Below are 15,704 nucleotides of genomic sequence, written 5' to 3'. Positions count from 1 at the left end.
GTTGAATGAATCCTTTGTATTTAAATTGTGTTCATCTCCAGCAGATGACGGCATTTGATATGAAGATGGCCAACAAATGACGTGGATCCATCTGCTCAAAATAAATCACTCAGAACTTTTATTTTTGTGTTATTAAACCCAGGTTACAGAATGCAATACCTTATGCTCCCTATTTTCTAATCATCACCCAATCCAGATCTTTGAAAGTTGTTAGCTCGAATTTCATCACCTATTGAGGGGCATTTTGTCTCTTGCTTTCCCAATCCTTCTCATGAAATCTCATAGTAACTTCTCTAAACACCAGTCTTACAATTCTTGGCTAGATATTATATTGGGAATCTACGTTCTTTTTGAAACTTCTGGCTTTCCTCTTGTGTTTTTCAAATGTTTCACAGCTTGGACTGTTAAAAGAAAACATGGCAAACGCCAAAAACGTAATCACAGTTATTGCATTTTTCCTGCAGCAGAATAACTTGTGAGAACCTGATCCGTTGATACATTTGTCCATTCAGAAACCTTATTACACTGAGAGATCCCTCCGCACCAATCATTTCCTCCCCTCCACCTTCACTAGGGCCTGCCTGACTGGCTCACACAAGCCTACCCCAATTAATTTTACTCCAGGCTTCCAACGCTGCTGTCCGGCCTGCTGTAGTTCCAACAGCAGCCACCACTCCTGGTGGCGTGACCTGGAGCGAAGAGCAACCAGCCCTAATCTTCAAATGCTTGGGAATCCTGATGGCAAGCAGTTAGTTAATTCCAATGGTGCTCCCAGAAATTATTAGGGAGGGGTTGCTACTACCTTTCTGTCTAGTGGATAGGGCTGAGGTTATTCACCTTCTCAACTTGCCCCTCGCCTGAGGAATGGTGATCCTCAGGTTAAATCGCCATCAGTTAACTCTCCCCCTCAAAGCGGCGAGCAGCCTATGGTCATCTGGGACCAAAGCAACTTTACCCTTATAGTGGATAGGGCCACTGCTGCTACCATTAAATTTAACCTGATGGGCACAAAATTGATCAGGACCATAATATAGCCATCAATACAATTACATCTGAGAATGACGTATTATGGTAAGTGGGCAATTGCCAGGAAGGTCACAATCAGTTCTTTTGCTTCCTCTGCCCACAACCCTTTTGAACTTTGACTTCCTCTGTAGCATTGCCAGAAAATGGTAGGATATCTTAAGAATAAGGAACTGGCAAATTACAGGATACCTTCTTTGCTGTTCGATGTTATTTGGAAACTGAAGTAAAAAAAGCACTGATTATCCTTCACTTTTTACGCATTTTATAGAGCCAAATAAAGATTGCATATGTGCAAAGGATTACAGCTGAGATATGAACAAACTTAAAAATGTCACAGATTCTTAAAACAATAAAAATTTTGACCACCTAGGAAATGACCTTCCAGATTCCAAAATTAGATTTTCAGATCTGGGGCTGTTCGGTGGTCATTCTGATTTGGCACACCACTTAAAAGCTCAATCTCAACTCGTTCAACAGGGCTTAACAGTTTTTCAGTAGTTTTTGCAGTGAGAACCGTGCATAGAAAGATGAAGTTTATGTCAAATTGTTGATTGCATCTGCAAAGACTGCAGTCGCAAACTCTGTGGGGCAACAGGGAATCACTGACAGCAACTTTCAGACCTTCATGTTTAATTGTGCATTGTGGACACCAGACGTTGTAGTTCGTTTTTGCACAGTAATGATGATGAGTGCTGAAATATCTGCTGTCATTATAATTTTGATTTGGGCGATTAACAGCTAGCTACAAGTTCTAACAAGAATTAATTGGCAGCAAATAATTCCCAAGCCTTTACTAGTATTATTTTGTTTGTATCTTTTGCAATGTACCTTTAGTTGAGTATGCTGTTATTAACTCTTTAATTTTGTAAAAGTGTGGGCTAAGTTTAGATATGCTCAGAAATTCATTTATGCCTTTGTTGAAGACGTGTCTAAAATTGTGACCTTGTGTTTAGTCTGCCTGTATTGAGCGGTCAATGGGCTACACACTGGTTTTAGTTGCATACAGTAAAAAATAGTCTCTAGTTCATATTTTTATTAGTATATTTGTGATTTGGAAGAGGGAACTGAATGTATTATCTGCAAATTTGCAGATGATACAAAGTTGGGTGGGAGGGTAAACTGTGAGGAGGATGCAGAGATGCTTCAGTGTAATTGGGACAGGCTGAGTGTGTGGGCATTTGCATGGTAGATGCAGTATCATGTGGATATGTGAGATTATCCACTTTGGTAGCAATAATAGGAAGACAGATTGTTACTTGAACAGGTGTAAATTGGGAGTGATGGATACTCAGTGAGACTTTGATGTCCTTGTACATCAGTCACTGAAAGTAAACGCACAGGTACAGCAGGCAGTAAAGAAGCAAATGGTATGTAGCCTTCATGGCGGGAGGATTTGAGTATAGGGATGTTTTGCTGAATTGTATAGGATGTTGGTGAGGCTACACCTGGAGTATTGTGTGCAGTTTTGGTGTCCTTGTCTGAGGAAGGATGTCCTTGCTATAGAAGGAGTACAGCATAGGTTTACCTGGCTGATTCCTGCAATGGCGGGTCTGTCACATGAGGAGAGACTAAATTGGTTAGGATTATATTCACTCGAATTTAGAAGAGTGAGGGGGGATCTCATAAATACTTATAAAATTCTAACAGGGTTAGATTCAGAAAGTGTTCTCAATGGTGGAGGAGTCCAGAACTAGGGGTCATAGTTTGAGGATAAGGGGTAAACCTTTTAGAACTGAGGTGAGGAGAAATTTCTTCACCCAGAGGGTGGTGAACGTGTGAAATCCGCTACCACAAAATGTAGTTGAGGTCAAAATGTTGAAATTAGATATAGCTCTTGAGGCTAAAGGAATCAAGGAATATAGGGGGGAAGGGGGGGAATCAGGATATTGAATTCTATGATCAGCCATGATCAAAATGAATTGCAGAGCAGGCTCGAAGTTTCTATGTTTAACCACCTTATTTGTATTTTTTGGAAATTGGCAAGATGGTTCGCGTGTGGTTCAGAATAGCATCAAAATATGGGTTCAATTTGGGTAACATGGCGGCGCAGTGGTTAACACTGCTGTCTCACAGCTCCAGCAACCCAGGTTAAATTCCGGCCTTGGGTGACTGTCTGAATGGAGTTTGTACATTCTCCTCGTGTTTGTGTGGGTTTCCTCCGGGTGCTCCGGTTTCCTCCCACACTCCAAAGATGGTGGATTGGCCATGGTAAATTGCTGCTTAGTGTCTGAAAGTGTAGGCTAGGGGGATTAGCAGGGTAAATGTGTGAGGTTAAGGGAATGGGTTGGGGGGTCGGCCTGGGTGAGATGCACTGTTGGGGAGTCGGTGCAGATTCAATGGGTTTATTACTCCTGCACTGTTGGGATTCTATGATTCCCGTTCCAGCTGAGGTAGACTTGGGAGACCAGCCTCCTCGCCTCGCCTCTGAGAGTGGAAGGCAATGGCAAAACATCACAAAAAAAAAGCCAAGAAAATGGCTCGGGATGAAGGGTTAGCAGACAATGAGCCAAGGATCTGCCTTCAAGCAGAGCACATACCATTACTATTTGGCAGAAGTGACTAACTACAGTGCAAAGAAAACAATTGTCAAGGGAAATAATGGGTCTGAGACCTACTTTGTAGTCGGACATAGATCTGCAGTTACTAATTCTGCAGCTTTGCTTGTTTAATTTTTGGAATTGTAAATAAATTTCAAGCTGTTTTCCATGAATAACCTCTTTATTTATAATTAGTTAGCCTTCAGTTCATTGTGTGCAGCAATACTCTCAGATATTGCCACAGCCCTACTACTGAATGCATCTAACTTTGTGAGTGGCAGGCGTCCAAGTGCTAATTTGTTGTCCAAATGAAAGTCTGTATGAAGTAAAGATGACTTGGTTAGACACAATCCTAAAAGAACAGTATGGTTTGCATATACAGTACTTCATTTTGTCCCATAGTGAGCGAGGACTTGGCAAGAGATTATAGCATGCTTGAACTAAATTATAATGCGCAAGAAGCAAATGGCTTGTTTTTTTTTGTTTTAAAATTGAAATAATTTTCTGTGGCTCATTGATTTTGAAATTAGCTGGGCTTTTACATTGGAGACAGATGAGATCAGGGCATGCTGCGTTTGTTATTTCTCTCTTCAGAATCGCCCCTGTGTTCAGGGTTCTGGCGAAAAGCCAGAGACAAAGTCAAGTCATTAGTGAGAGCAATATGTAAATTTTATGGTAGTAAAACCACTGGCTTTCAAAGTACTGAGTGTTTTTCATAGCGATGTCAATAGTTACATTTTTAGCTCCCCTCATTCAACTGCAAAACAAGTGCAAATGATCCTTAAACTATAAACAACCTTTTAACTCAGAAAATAGTGCTGTAGAAAATGTCTTTCCTAATGTTTTCTTAGCATGTAATCCAGCTCATGGTAATTTCCTTTTCTTTTTATCAATAATACTGGAATAACTTACCAATAACTGCAGCATAATTAAGGACCCCACGCACCCCGGACATTCTCTCTTCCACCTTCATCAGTCAGGAAAAAATGCAAAAGTCTGAGGTCACGTACCAACCGACGCAAGAACAGCTTCTTCCCTGCTGCCATCAGACTTTTGAATGGACCTACCTTATATTCAGTTGATCTTTCTCTACACCCTAGCTATGACTTTAACACTATATGTTGCACCCTCTCCTTTCCTTCTCTATGAACGGTATGCACATGAAACAATACTTTTCACTATATTAATACACGTGACAATAATAAATCAAAGCAATAACTGTGCTTACTTTGTCCTTTTAGGTGGTTCCTTCTTTCTCCCTTTCCATTTTACAAAGCTGGGGGCATTGTTTTTGTGTTACTTTATCATGTGTATAAGTTGACCTGATGTATTAGATGACCCCATTTTTTCAGCCCCAAAAATCAGGAAGGATGTCCTTGCTATAGAGGGAGTACAGCAAAGGTTTACCAGGGATGGCAGGTCGTCATATGAGGAGAGACTAAGTCAGTTAGGATTATAGTCATTGGAGTTTAAAAGAGTGAGAGGGGTCTTCATAGAAACTTATAAAATTCTAACAGGATTTGACAGAGTAGATTCAGAAAGAATGTTCCCAATGGTGGGGGAATCCAGAACTAAGGGTTATAGTGTGAGGATAAGGGACTGAGGTGACTTTTAGGACTGAGATGAGGAGAAATTTCTTCACCCAGAGAGTGGTGAGTCTGTGGAATTCGCTACCACAGAATGTAATTGAGGCTAAATCATTGTGTGATTTCATGAAGAAATTAGATATAGCTCTTGGGGCTAAAGGGATCAAGGGATATGGGGGGAAGATGGGATCAGAATATTGAATTTGATGATCAGCTATGATCAAAATGAATGGTAGAGGAGGCTCGAAGGGCTGAATGGCCTACCCCCCCCCCCCCCCCCGGCCGATCTGATTGTAACCTTAACCCGAGATTCCTTTCACCCCCTTCTTAATCAAGAATCCATCTAGCTGCATCTTAAAAATATTCAAAGACACTGCTTCAGCTGCCTTTTGAGGATGAAAGTTCCAAAGACTTACGACCCTCTGAGAGAACAAGTTTCTTGCATCAGTGTCATAAATGAGTGAACCTTTATTTTTAAACAGTGACTCTAGTTCTTGAATCTCCCGCACATCCTCTCCACATCCACACTATTAAGACCCTTTGAATCTTAAAGATTTTAATCAAGTCACTTCTTATTCATAATTCCAGTGGATACAAGCCTAACCTGTCCAAACATTCCTCCGAAGACATTCCACCCATTCTAGGTATTAGTAAACCTTTTCTGAACAACTTCCAAATCATTTACATCTTTCTTAAATAAGGAGACCAATACGTACACAGCACTCCAGATGTGGTCTTACAGGAGTATATGGCACACCCACACAGAGCAAATCCCGCATAGGAATGTGCACGCTGAAAAGGATCTTTCCAGTCCATCTGGCTGATCTTATTGCCAAGGACATGTCACATTCCACAAGACCTTTCTATCACACTTTAGTGCAGGTACACCATTTGTTTTCAAATTTAAGGACAGTGCAGCCCGCGTATTTATCACCTATAGTTCCTCTACCTAAAGAGTAGTAGTAGCGAGACCACCCTTACTGCAGATTTGGATTTTAGGCCCTGTTAGTCAGTATTTTGAAAGTTGCAATTGAGTCTGCTTAAACATACATAGAACATAGAAAGCCACAGCACAAACAGGCCCTTCGGCCCACAAGTTGCGCCGATCACATCCCCACCTCTAGGCCTATCTATAGCCCTCAATCCCATTAAATCCCATGTACTCATCCAGAAGTCTCTTAAAAGACCCCAACGAGTTTGCCTCCACCACCACCGACGTCAGCCGATTCCACTCACCCACCACCCTCTGAGTGAAAAACTTACCCCTGACATCCCCCCTGTACCTACCCCCCAGCACCTTAAACCTGTGTCCTCTCGTAGCAACCATTTCAGCCCTTGGAAATAGCCTCTGAGAGTCCACCCTATCCAGACCCCTCAACATCTTGTAAACCTCTATCAGGTCACCTCTCATCCTTCGTCTCTCCAGGGAGAAGAGACCAAGCTCCCTCAACCTATCCTCATAAGGCATGCCCCCCAATCCAGGCAACATCCTTGTAAATCTCCTCTGCACCCTTTCAATGGCTTCAACATCTTTCCTGTAATGAGGTGACCAGAACTGCGCGCAGTACTCCAAGTGGGGTCTAACCAGGGTCCTATAAAGCTGCAGCATTATCTCCCGACTCCTAAACTCAATCCCTCGATTAATGAAGGCTAGTACGCCATACGCCTTCTTGACCGCATCCTCCACCTGCGAGGCCGATTTAAGAGTCCTATGGACCCGGACCCCAAGGTCCTTCTGATCCTCTACACTGCTAAGAATGGTACCCTTCATTTTATACTGCTGCTCCATCCCATTGGATCTGCCAAAATGGATCACCACACACTTATCCGGGTTGAAGTCCATCTGCCACTTCTCCGCCCAGTCTTGCATTCTATCTATGTCTCTCTGCAACTTCTGACATCCCTCCAAACTATCCACAACACCACCTACCTTGGTGTCGTCAGCAAACTTACCAACCCATCCCTCCACTTCCTCATCCAGGTCATTTATGAAAATGACAAACAGCAAGGGTCCCAGAACAGATCCCTGGGGCACTCCACTGGTCACTGACCTCCATGCAGAGAAAGACCCCTCCACAGCCACTCTCTGCCTTCTGCAGGCAAGCCAGTTCTGGATCCACAAGGCAACAGCCCCTTGGATCCCATGCCCTCTCACTTTCTCAAGAAGTCTTGCATGGGGGACCTTATCGAACGCTTTGCTGAAGTCCATATAGACCACATCCACCGCTCTTCCTTCGTCAATGTGCTTGGTCACATTTTCAAAGAACTCAACCAGGCTCGTAAGGCACGACCTGCCCCTGACAAAGCCGTGCTGACTACTTTTGATCATACTAAACTTCTCTAGATGATCATAAATCCTGTCTCTCAGGATCCTCTCCATCAACTTACCAACCACTGAGGTTAGACTCACCGGTCGGTAATTTCTCGGGCTGTCCCTGTTCCCTTTCTTGAATATAGGGACCACATCCGCAATCCTCCAATCCTCCGGAACCTCTCCCGTCTCCATCGACGATGCAAAGATCATCGCCAAAGGCTCCGCAATCTCCTCCCTCGCCTCCCACAGTAACCTGGGGTACATCCCATCCGGTCCCGGCGACTTACCAACCTTGATGCCATTCAATAGTTCCAACACATCCTCTTTCTTTATGTCCACATGCTCGATCCTTTCTGTCCTCCGCAATCCAGCAGTACAACCACCCAGATCCCTTTCCACCGTGAATACCGAGGTAAAGTATTCATTAAGCACCTCCGCCATTTCTAACGGTTCCGCACAAACTTTTCCCCCTTCACCTTTTAAGGGTCCTATGCCTTCACATCTCATCCTTTTACTCTTGACATATTTGTAGAAAGCCTTGGGATTCTCCTTAATCTTACCCGCCAAGGTCTTCTCATGACCCCTTCTCGCTCTCCTAATTTCCTTCTTAAGCTCCTTCCTACATCGCGTATACTCCTCTAAATCCTTAACACCTCCTAGCTCTCTGAACCTTCTGTACGCCTCTCTTTTCTTATTCACCAGGTTCATCACAACCTTCGTGCACCACGGTTCCCGTACCCTACCAACACCCCCCTGTCTCATCGGAACGTTGTCATGCAGAGCTCCAGACAAACATTCCTTGAAAATCCTCCACTTTCCTTCGGTACTTTTCCCCAAGAATGCCTCCTTCCAATTTACCCGTCTAATTTCCTCCCTGATGACACTGTATTTCCCTTTACTCCAGAGAAACACTTTCCTAGCCTGCCTGACCCCATCTCTTTCCAATGCTATCGTGAAGGAGATAGAATTATGATCGCTATCCCCAAGATGCTCACCCACCGAGAGATCCTCCACCTGTCCAGGTTCATTAGCCAGCACCAGATCAAGAACAGCCTCTCCTCTAGTAGGCCTATCCACATACTGTGTCAGGAAACTCTCCTGGACACACCTAACAAACTCCTCTCCATCCAAACCCCTAGCCCTAGGGATATTCCAATCTATGTTTGGGAAATTAAAATCTCCCATCACGACAACTCTGTTATTCCTACATCTCTCCAGGATCTGTTTCCCCATCTGCCCCTCAACATCTCTGTTACTATTGGGCGGCCTAAAAGCTGTAACTTTAGGAAATGTGGTGGATCAGGCAACATCTCTGTTACATCTCTGTTACTATTGGGCGGCCTAAAAGCTGTAACTTTAGGAAATGTGGTGGATCAGGCATATTGTCTGGCATTGTTTCAGAGTATATAATTCCAAACAGATTTCTGAAATTTGGTCTGCACCCATATATAATTTTTGTACACTTTTTTTGGTGTAGGAGAAATCTCTCGGGTGACCGACAAAGTGCCATTGCAATATTGTTGCCGATGGTACAGTCCGAAGAGCAGGTGCCATCTGACATATACTGCCTGTTGGGAAGGATCTACAAGGACATGTTTCTGGACTCTGGCTTCCAGGACACTGAAAGCCGAGATAATGGTGCTTATTGGTAAGCATTCGCTCCACATTATTTGCATTGCAGAGGTACCTTGAACTCAGTTTGTGCAATGAAGGCATAACAACCACTCTTGGTACTATTTTTTTAAATAAATAATTTGGCTGGAGAAGGAGTCAGGCATGTTTGTTCAGGGCTTGAACGCAGAAAATAGAGAAGAATAAAGTTCTCCTTCTGAGCTATATTGATATTCTCAGTACGTATTCAGTCCCTTTCTTGATTTGTGCTTCCAACTGACACCGTCGATCTACAGTGAGCCCATTGTGTTAGCTGAACAAGCTTGCTTGCTCTGTGGTTTTGCACTGCTCTAGTTATAGCGTCATCGTCACAGAATCATTGCAGCGCAGAAGGAGGCTATTTGGTCATTTAGGTCCATGCCACAACATGGAACAGTTCTACCACATTTAGCTGGTTATTGAAGTGAGAATATAAGATTAGTACCATTGTACATTGTTACATTATGAATATTTAATTTTGATTTAAGAGTAAACCTTCATTGAGCAACATTGGATTAAGATGCACTCATTCACAATCATTTCAGCTGGAAAGAAGGAAAAAGATGCTCGGGCAGAGAATCCATAGGGGAAAGGAAAGTTAAGCACCCAGCACCAAACTATGATGCTCAGGCCAATACCTTAGACTGATGAGTTATTAGTGTTATTCTGACTGAAATTGCAAGCCATGCTCTTCACATAGCAGCAGAGTGATACACTGATGCTGCTGCTGCGATTAGATTTCTCTTGTGTTGGAGGAGAACAATATACAATTGTTCCTCCCCCCTACCCCATCCCTGGATTCCATAATGACACATATATTGCTGAATACTTTCACACGCTAATTGATAAAACAAACCATTTCTCGGGTCATTTGTTAAAGTTAGCAAGGACCTCTATACTTCAGTTGTTATGTAACTGTGATGGGCTTAGCATTCACTTTGCAGTTGTGTGTACAGGAATAAGGGTCGAAGTGAAGAACCTGAAATGGGCTAATTGTATAGTTTTGCTTTTTTCGCTGGGTGTGTGAAATTAGGAGTTATGATGATCACAGGTCAAAATGTACTAGTGCCTTTTTAAAAAGTATGCCCTTCACAAATGGAAAGCCAGGTGGGATAAATGTGTCCTTGTATAGTCAGTCAGTTTCCAACCTGCTTTGTGGATTTACTTTTAAAACATTATCCTATTTAAGATATTATTTGAATCTTTAACCTAGCAGTAGGTATACATCTTCATTATTGTGTCCATGCTTCCTATTTAGTTGGGAAACATGTCCTGATTCTCCTCAGGATGCCGAATGCCTTATGGGCTTTCTGCATTTACAGGATTCATTTTGACTTTCAAATTCGAGTACTGCTGAGACGTTTTTGCCTAAATAAATTTCCAGTGATAATTTCTCAACCGGTTCTCCTAAGTAAACACCCACAATTTTTCCAGTTGGTCCTGTGCGTGCTTGCTTATATTAAATTCATTACATTCACTGATTATATAAATGTTGTGAGGTTGATTAACATTGGAACTTCTGTTAAAGGTACGGAAAGGCCTTTGAATCTGAGCCAACGGTACATTCTGGGATAAACCTAGCAGTTCTACTCCTCGCAGCAGGGCATCAGTTTGACACATCCTTTGAACTGCACAAAACCGGTAATTAGTTTCACTTTCTGTTTGTAAATATTTTAATAAACCTGGTTATTTAAAGAAATGCTACAGTTAGCTGCCATTCAATATTCAAAATGTCAGTTGTCTTTTAAATGAATATTACCTTGATAGGCATTCCAGGAAGTGTATTCGGATAAAGTAATGTTGATACAAGATGAAACATCATCAGTTTGACAAATATAACTACAGAACACAGCTTTAAGACTCCCTGTACTGGCAAGAACCAGAGGTTTAACCTTCTAATGTTGATTATAAGGAATGCATGAGAAAGCACTGACTCAAGAAAGGTTACTTATCCCCATCAAATCTATTGTGATATGCAGGACAATCTGGATTGTTCCTCCCTTCAGCTTTCCCAGGTTTTTTGTTATTGTTGCTGGGTTTAGACTAGGAGCACAACAGCTCTAATATTTCTGTACAGGGTAGTGTCCCACGTTTCTTCATAACGTTCTCCCCGTGTCTGCATGGGTTTCCTCCGGGTGCTCCGATTTCCTCCAACAGTTCAAAGATGTGCAGATTAAGTTGTTTTGCTGTGGTAAATTGCCCCTTAGTGTCCCATGATGTGCAGGTTAGATGGATTAGCCATGGGGAATGTGTGGGGTTGTGGGGATAGGGTGGGGGAGAGGGCCTGGGTGAGATACTCTGTCAGAGAATCGGTACAGACTCGATGGGCCGAATGGCCTCTTCTACACTGTAGGGATTCTGTGATGAAATTGACACGGTGTCATCTGGAAATGCCTGAGTGCCAACCACACTGTCACTTCCAGCAGCTCCCAGAACCTGAAATTCGTGGAGCTCCACCATTAGAAGCGTTGCAGTTTTCATGTCCACCTGCTGGAGGGCCCACTGACTCCACCCAAACCTTGGGAGGAGATCACTGTAACCATTGCCACTGAGTGACCCGGGCCTGAAGAGGTGCACATTCACATGTGATGCTGGAAAATTGGAGCACACTCTGAACTCCCTCCTTTGGGAACACAAAATCTTTTTTGGATTGAGAAATTAAAAAAGTATGTTTATTTTTTGCTCCTAACAAGGATGAAATAAACTGAGCTGAGTAGATTCTCTCCCAGCGGAACCCATGTCTACTTTAACTAGAGACACTGGAGACGATTCACACCTTTTTAACCTGTGCTTAACCCTCTCTCCACTCCCATTGTCTGCACCTGTAAAGACTTGACTACCTGTTAAGACTCACATTCCAACCATTATCTTGTAATTGAGTTTGTGTCAATATATGCCCTGTTTGTGAACCGAACTCTTCACTCACCTGATGAAGGGACAGTGCTCCGAAAGCTCGTGCTACCAAATAAACCTGTTGGACTTTAACCTGGTGTTGTGAGACTACTTACTGTGCCCACCCCAGTCCAATGCCAGTCTTAACTAGGCTGCAACAAGGGCATACTGGCCAGAATGCTGAGCTACACTCAAAAGACCCACTGTGGAATTAGTGGGGTGGGAGGATAGCTCTTTCATTCCCATGCTCCCCCCACTTTATGGAATTTGGGCCGCAGCTGACATTTCAAACATTCATCTGCTTTGAACGGTTTGAAGGCTTGTTTTCAGCTGTGTGTGAGATGCATCTGCAAAATTAAAAATACATTTTCTTGACCACAGCTGCGGAAAGAGGAAGTAGTGAAGAGTGACAGATTCCCTTCTTTGTTTTTGAATCAGCAGAAAAGTTATCAAATTTGTGCAGACATTGAACATGTAAATTCATACTGTTGCATCTGGTGTCAAGGGGAAGGTTGGGTCAGGCAGGAGGATGCAGTGTATCTTTGCTAGTGGTACAAAGTGGGCATGAACCGTTCACTATATACCCTAGATTTTCCTTAGCATTACAAACAATGAGAAATATTGTTTACCTGCAATTGTCTCTTGACCATATGAATAATTAATATGATTTCTATATTATATGCAATAATCCCAACTAATCTTGAATTCTACGAACATTTAAGAAAGCACTGACCGATGAAAGGTTTATTAACCTCATCAAATCCTTAACTTTCATAGATTTAACACCCATGTACTCCACCATGGGTTGTATCTGACACATGAGGGAATATTCTGGAAAGTTTAACTCCTTCCCTACAGCTCATTTCTGCTGGTTGGGGAACCTGGGATTAGGGGGCATGGTCCAAAGATTAGATGTGGAGATGCCGGCGTTGGACTGGGGTAAGCACAGAAAGAAGTCTCACAACACCAGGTTCAAGTCCAACAGGTTTATTTGGTAGCAAATATCATAAGCTTTCGGAGCAGAGCTCCTTCGTCAGATGGAGTGGATATCTGTTCTCAAACAGTACACAGACACAGAAATCAAATTACAGAATACTGATTAGAATGCAAATCTCTACAGCCAGCCAGGTCTTAAATGGATCTCTCCACCCACATTGTCTGTACATTTAAGACCTGGCTGGCTGTAGAGATTTGCATTCTAATCAGTATTCTGTAATTTGATTTCTGTGTCTGTTTGCACTGTTTGAGAACAGATATCCACTCCATCTGACGAAGGAGCTCTGCTCCGAAAGCTTATGGTATTTGCTACCAAATAAACCTGTTGGACTTTAACCTGGTGTTGTGAGACTTCTTACCAAAGATTAGAGCCAGACTTCTTCACGGAAAGGGTGGCAGACGTTTGGAGCTCTCGTCTCCAAATAGTCGTTGATGCTGGATCAATTGGTATATTCAAAACTGAGATGAACATCAGCCCATGACATGAAGGGATATGGGACCAAGGTGGGTAGGTGGAGTTGGGTTGCAGATTAGTCATGATTCCATTTAATGCCTGAACAGCCCAATTTTCGCTCCTGTTTCGATGTTCCTAATTCATAGAATCATAGAATCCCTACAGTGCAGAAGGAGGCCATTCAGCCCATCGAGACTGCACCGACAACAATCCCACCCAGGCCCTAACCCCGTAACCCCACGTATTTACCCTGCTAATCCCGCTAACACTAAACGACAATTCAGCATGGCCAACCCACCTAAACTGTGTATCTTTGGAGTATGGGAGGAGACCGGAGCACCCAGAGGAAATCCACGCAGACACGGGGAGAATGTTGTGAGAAACTCCAGAAAATTTAATCTAACTCTAATCAAAATTTATAATCGCCTTGTAACAAATGTTATCAAAGAAGAATGTAAAGATATAATATGTGGGAGCATAACCGAGAAAATAAAAAATGATACTAAGTGATTCTCCTCACAAATGCCACGCTGCATCTCATTTCTGGGTGAAAAAGAAGAGTCGGGGAGACCGATTTTCGGTTGTGATTTTCTATTTCCAGAAGTGCAACTTCTGCCCATTGACAGCGACAACTTCAAAATGACCACAAGGACCGCCTGAAAGTAATGTCAGAATCCTTGAATCTGCTGGTCAGGGGCTTAATGACTGTTAACGGACCTCGATTCCAAATTCAACAAAAACTGGGAAGAGGGTGCATCATAATACTCCTTCTGTATCAAATGTTTGTTACTTGTCATTGAATCAAGTGCAGTGTGGGCTAAATAGACAGATCTTTGTATGAATAGTATAAATATACATTAAGTATTCAAACTTATGCTTAGAGTCCAGCTAGCTTGGTGACTTGAATGACAATAAAAATGTAGACTATGGACCCTTCTATCTTCCCCCTCAATTCAATCAATTACACATTATTTTGGTATATATTCCACTGAGTGCCAATGCAGAGAAGGTGGCATGAGTTATTCATGGAACAGTCTGGGAAATGTTCCAGATTCATGGAGGAACAACTTTGATGATATTAATCGTAGAATCATAGAATTATAGAATCCTACAGTGCAGAAGGAGGCCATTTGGCCCATCAGGTCTGCAGCAACCACGATCCCACCCAGGCCCTACCCCCATAACCCCATGCATTTACTCTGGCTAGTTCCCCCTGACACTAAGGGGCAATTTAGCATGGCCAATCCACCTAACCCGCACACCTTTGCACTGTGGGAGGAAACCGGAGCACCCGGAGGAAACCCACGCAGACACGGGGTGAATGTGCAAACTCCACACAGACAGTGACCCAAGCTGGGAATTGAACCCGGGTCCCTGGCGCTGTGTGGCAGCAGTGCTAACCACTGTGCCACTGCTGCCCACCACTGTGACCTGAAGCTGAGGGACACTCTCTGTAACTGCACTGGAAGTGTTGACAAACCAGTTCATTAAGAGAAAACGCTGGACAAATGTTTTGCTCTATTCTTGACTCTCATGATGTTTCATTCGACTGGAGAATTGAGATTAAGATCAGAATATTGTGCATCTCCTCCCTAAATATTGACAAAAACTGAAACGAATAAAAGCTGGCAGGAAAGCGGTTAAAATCTGGGATAATATTGCCACCCAAGATCTGTAAATTTGGGATATTTTATGGACGATGAAAACATTGGCCAGAATTGTCTGCCAGTCGTTATTTGCCATTGACATGTTACAGATTTTCTCTTTAAGGAATCAGCTCAAATATTGTCACATCTAATTGTGCTTTTATTTATGAGCCAATTTCATTGTAATACAGCAATCTAATTTCTACGTCTATGCTAATCTTGGTGATTTTTCTCATTTGTACAGGTGTAAAACTCAGCAGCTTACTGGGGAAAAAGGGAAACCTGGAAAAAATACAGAGTTACTGGGATGTGGGTTTTTTCCTAGGCGCCAGCATGTTGGCAAATGATCCTTTCCGAGTTATTATGGCTTCTGAGAAGCTTTTTAAACTCAAGGCACCTGCATGGTAAGTCTGCATTCCTGTTGGACTGGGATAAGAAGCTAGAACAGTTGGGATTTATCTCAAAATGGAGATTAGGATGGTTGAGTCATTTAGGCATTCTTTGAAATAGGGAAGATTCAAAGATACAAAGGCTCATGTTTTTCAGATTAATTTTTTTTTTATCCGATGAGAACATAATCCGGAAAAATAAAACCGTTGTTTT

The 15,704-nt window shown here is 42.7% G+C and overlaps 1 protein-coding gene across 1 annotated transcript in view; it reads left to right on the top strand.

Moving 5' to 3' along the window:
* The window catches only part of LOC144493527 (mitogen-activated protein kinase kinase kinase 5-like), a 154,669-nt gene that overhangs the window by 54,914 nt on the left and 84,051 nt on the right, over positions 1-15,704 (top strand). Inside the window, 3 exon segments of the mRNA XM_078212578.1 lie at positions 8,941-9,111; positions 10,642-10,754; positions 15,346-15,505. Coding sequence (XP_078068704.1) covers positions 8,941-9,111; positions 10,642-10,754; positions 15,346-15,505 — 444 coding nt within the window.

The sequence above is a fragment of the Mustelus asterias genome, chromosome 5, assembly GCF_964213995.1.
Source record: "Mustelus asterias chromosome 5, sMusAst1.hap1.1, whole genome shotgun sequence".
NCBI lineage: Eukaryota > Metazoa > Chordata > Chondrichthyes > Carcharhiniformes > Triakidae > Mustelus > Mustelus asterias.
This window is presented reverse-complemented; position numbering and strand designations above follow the sequence as displayed.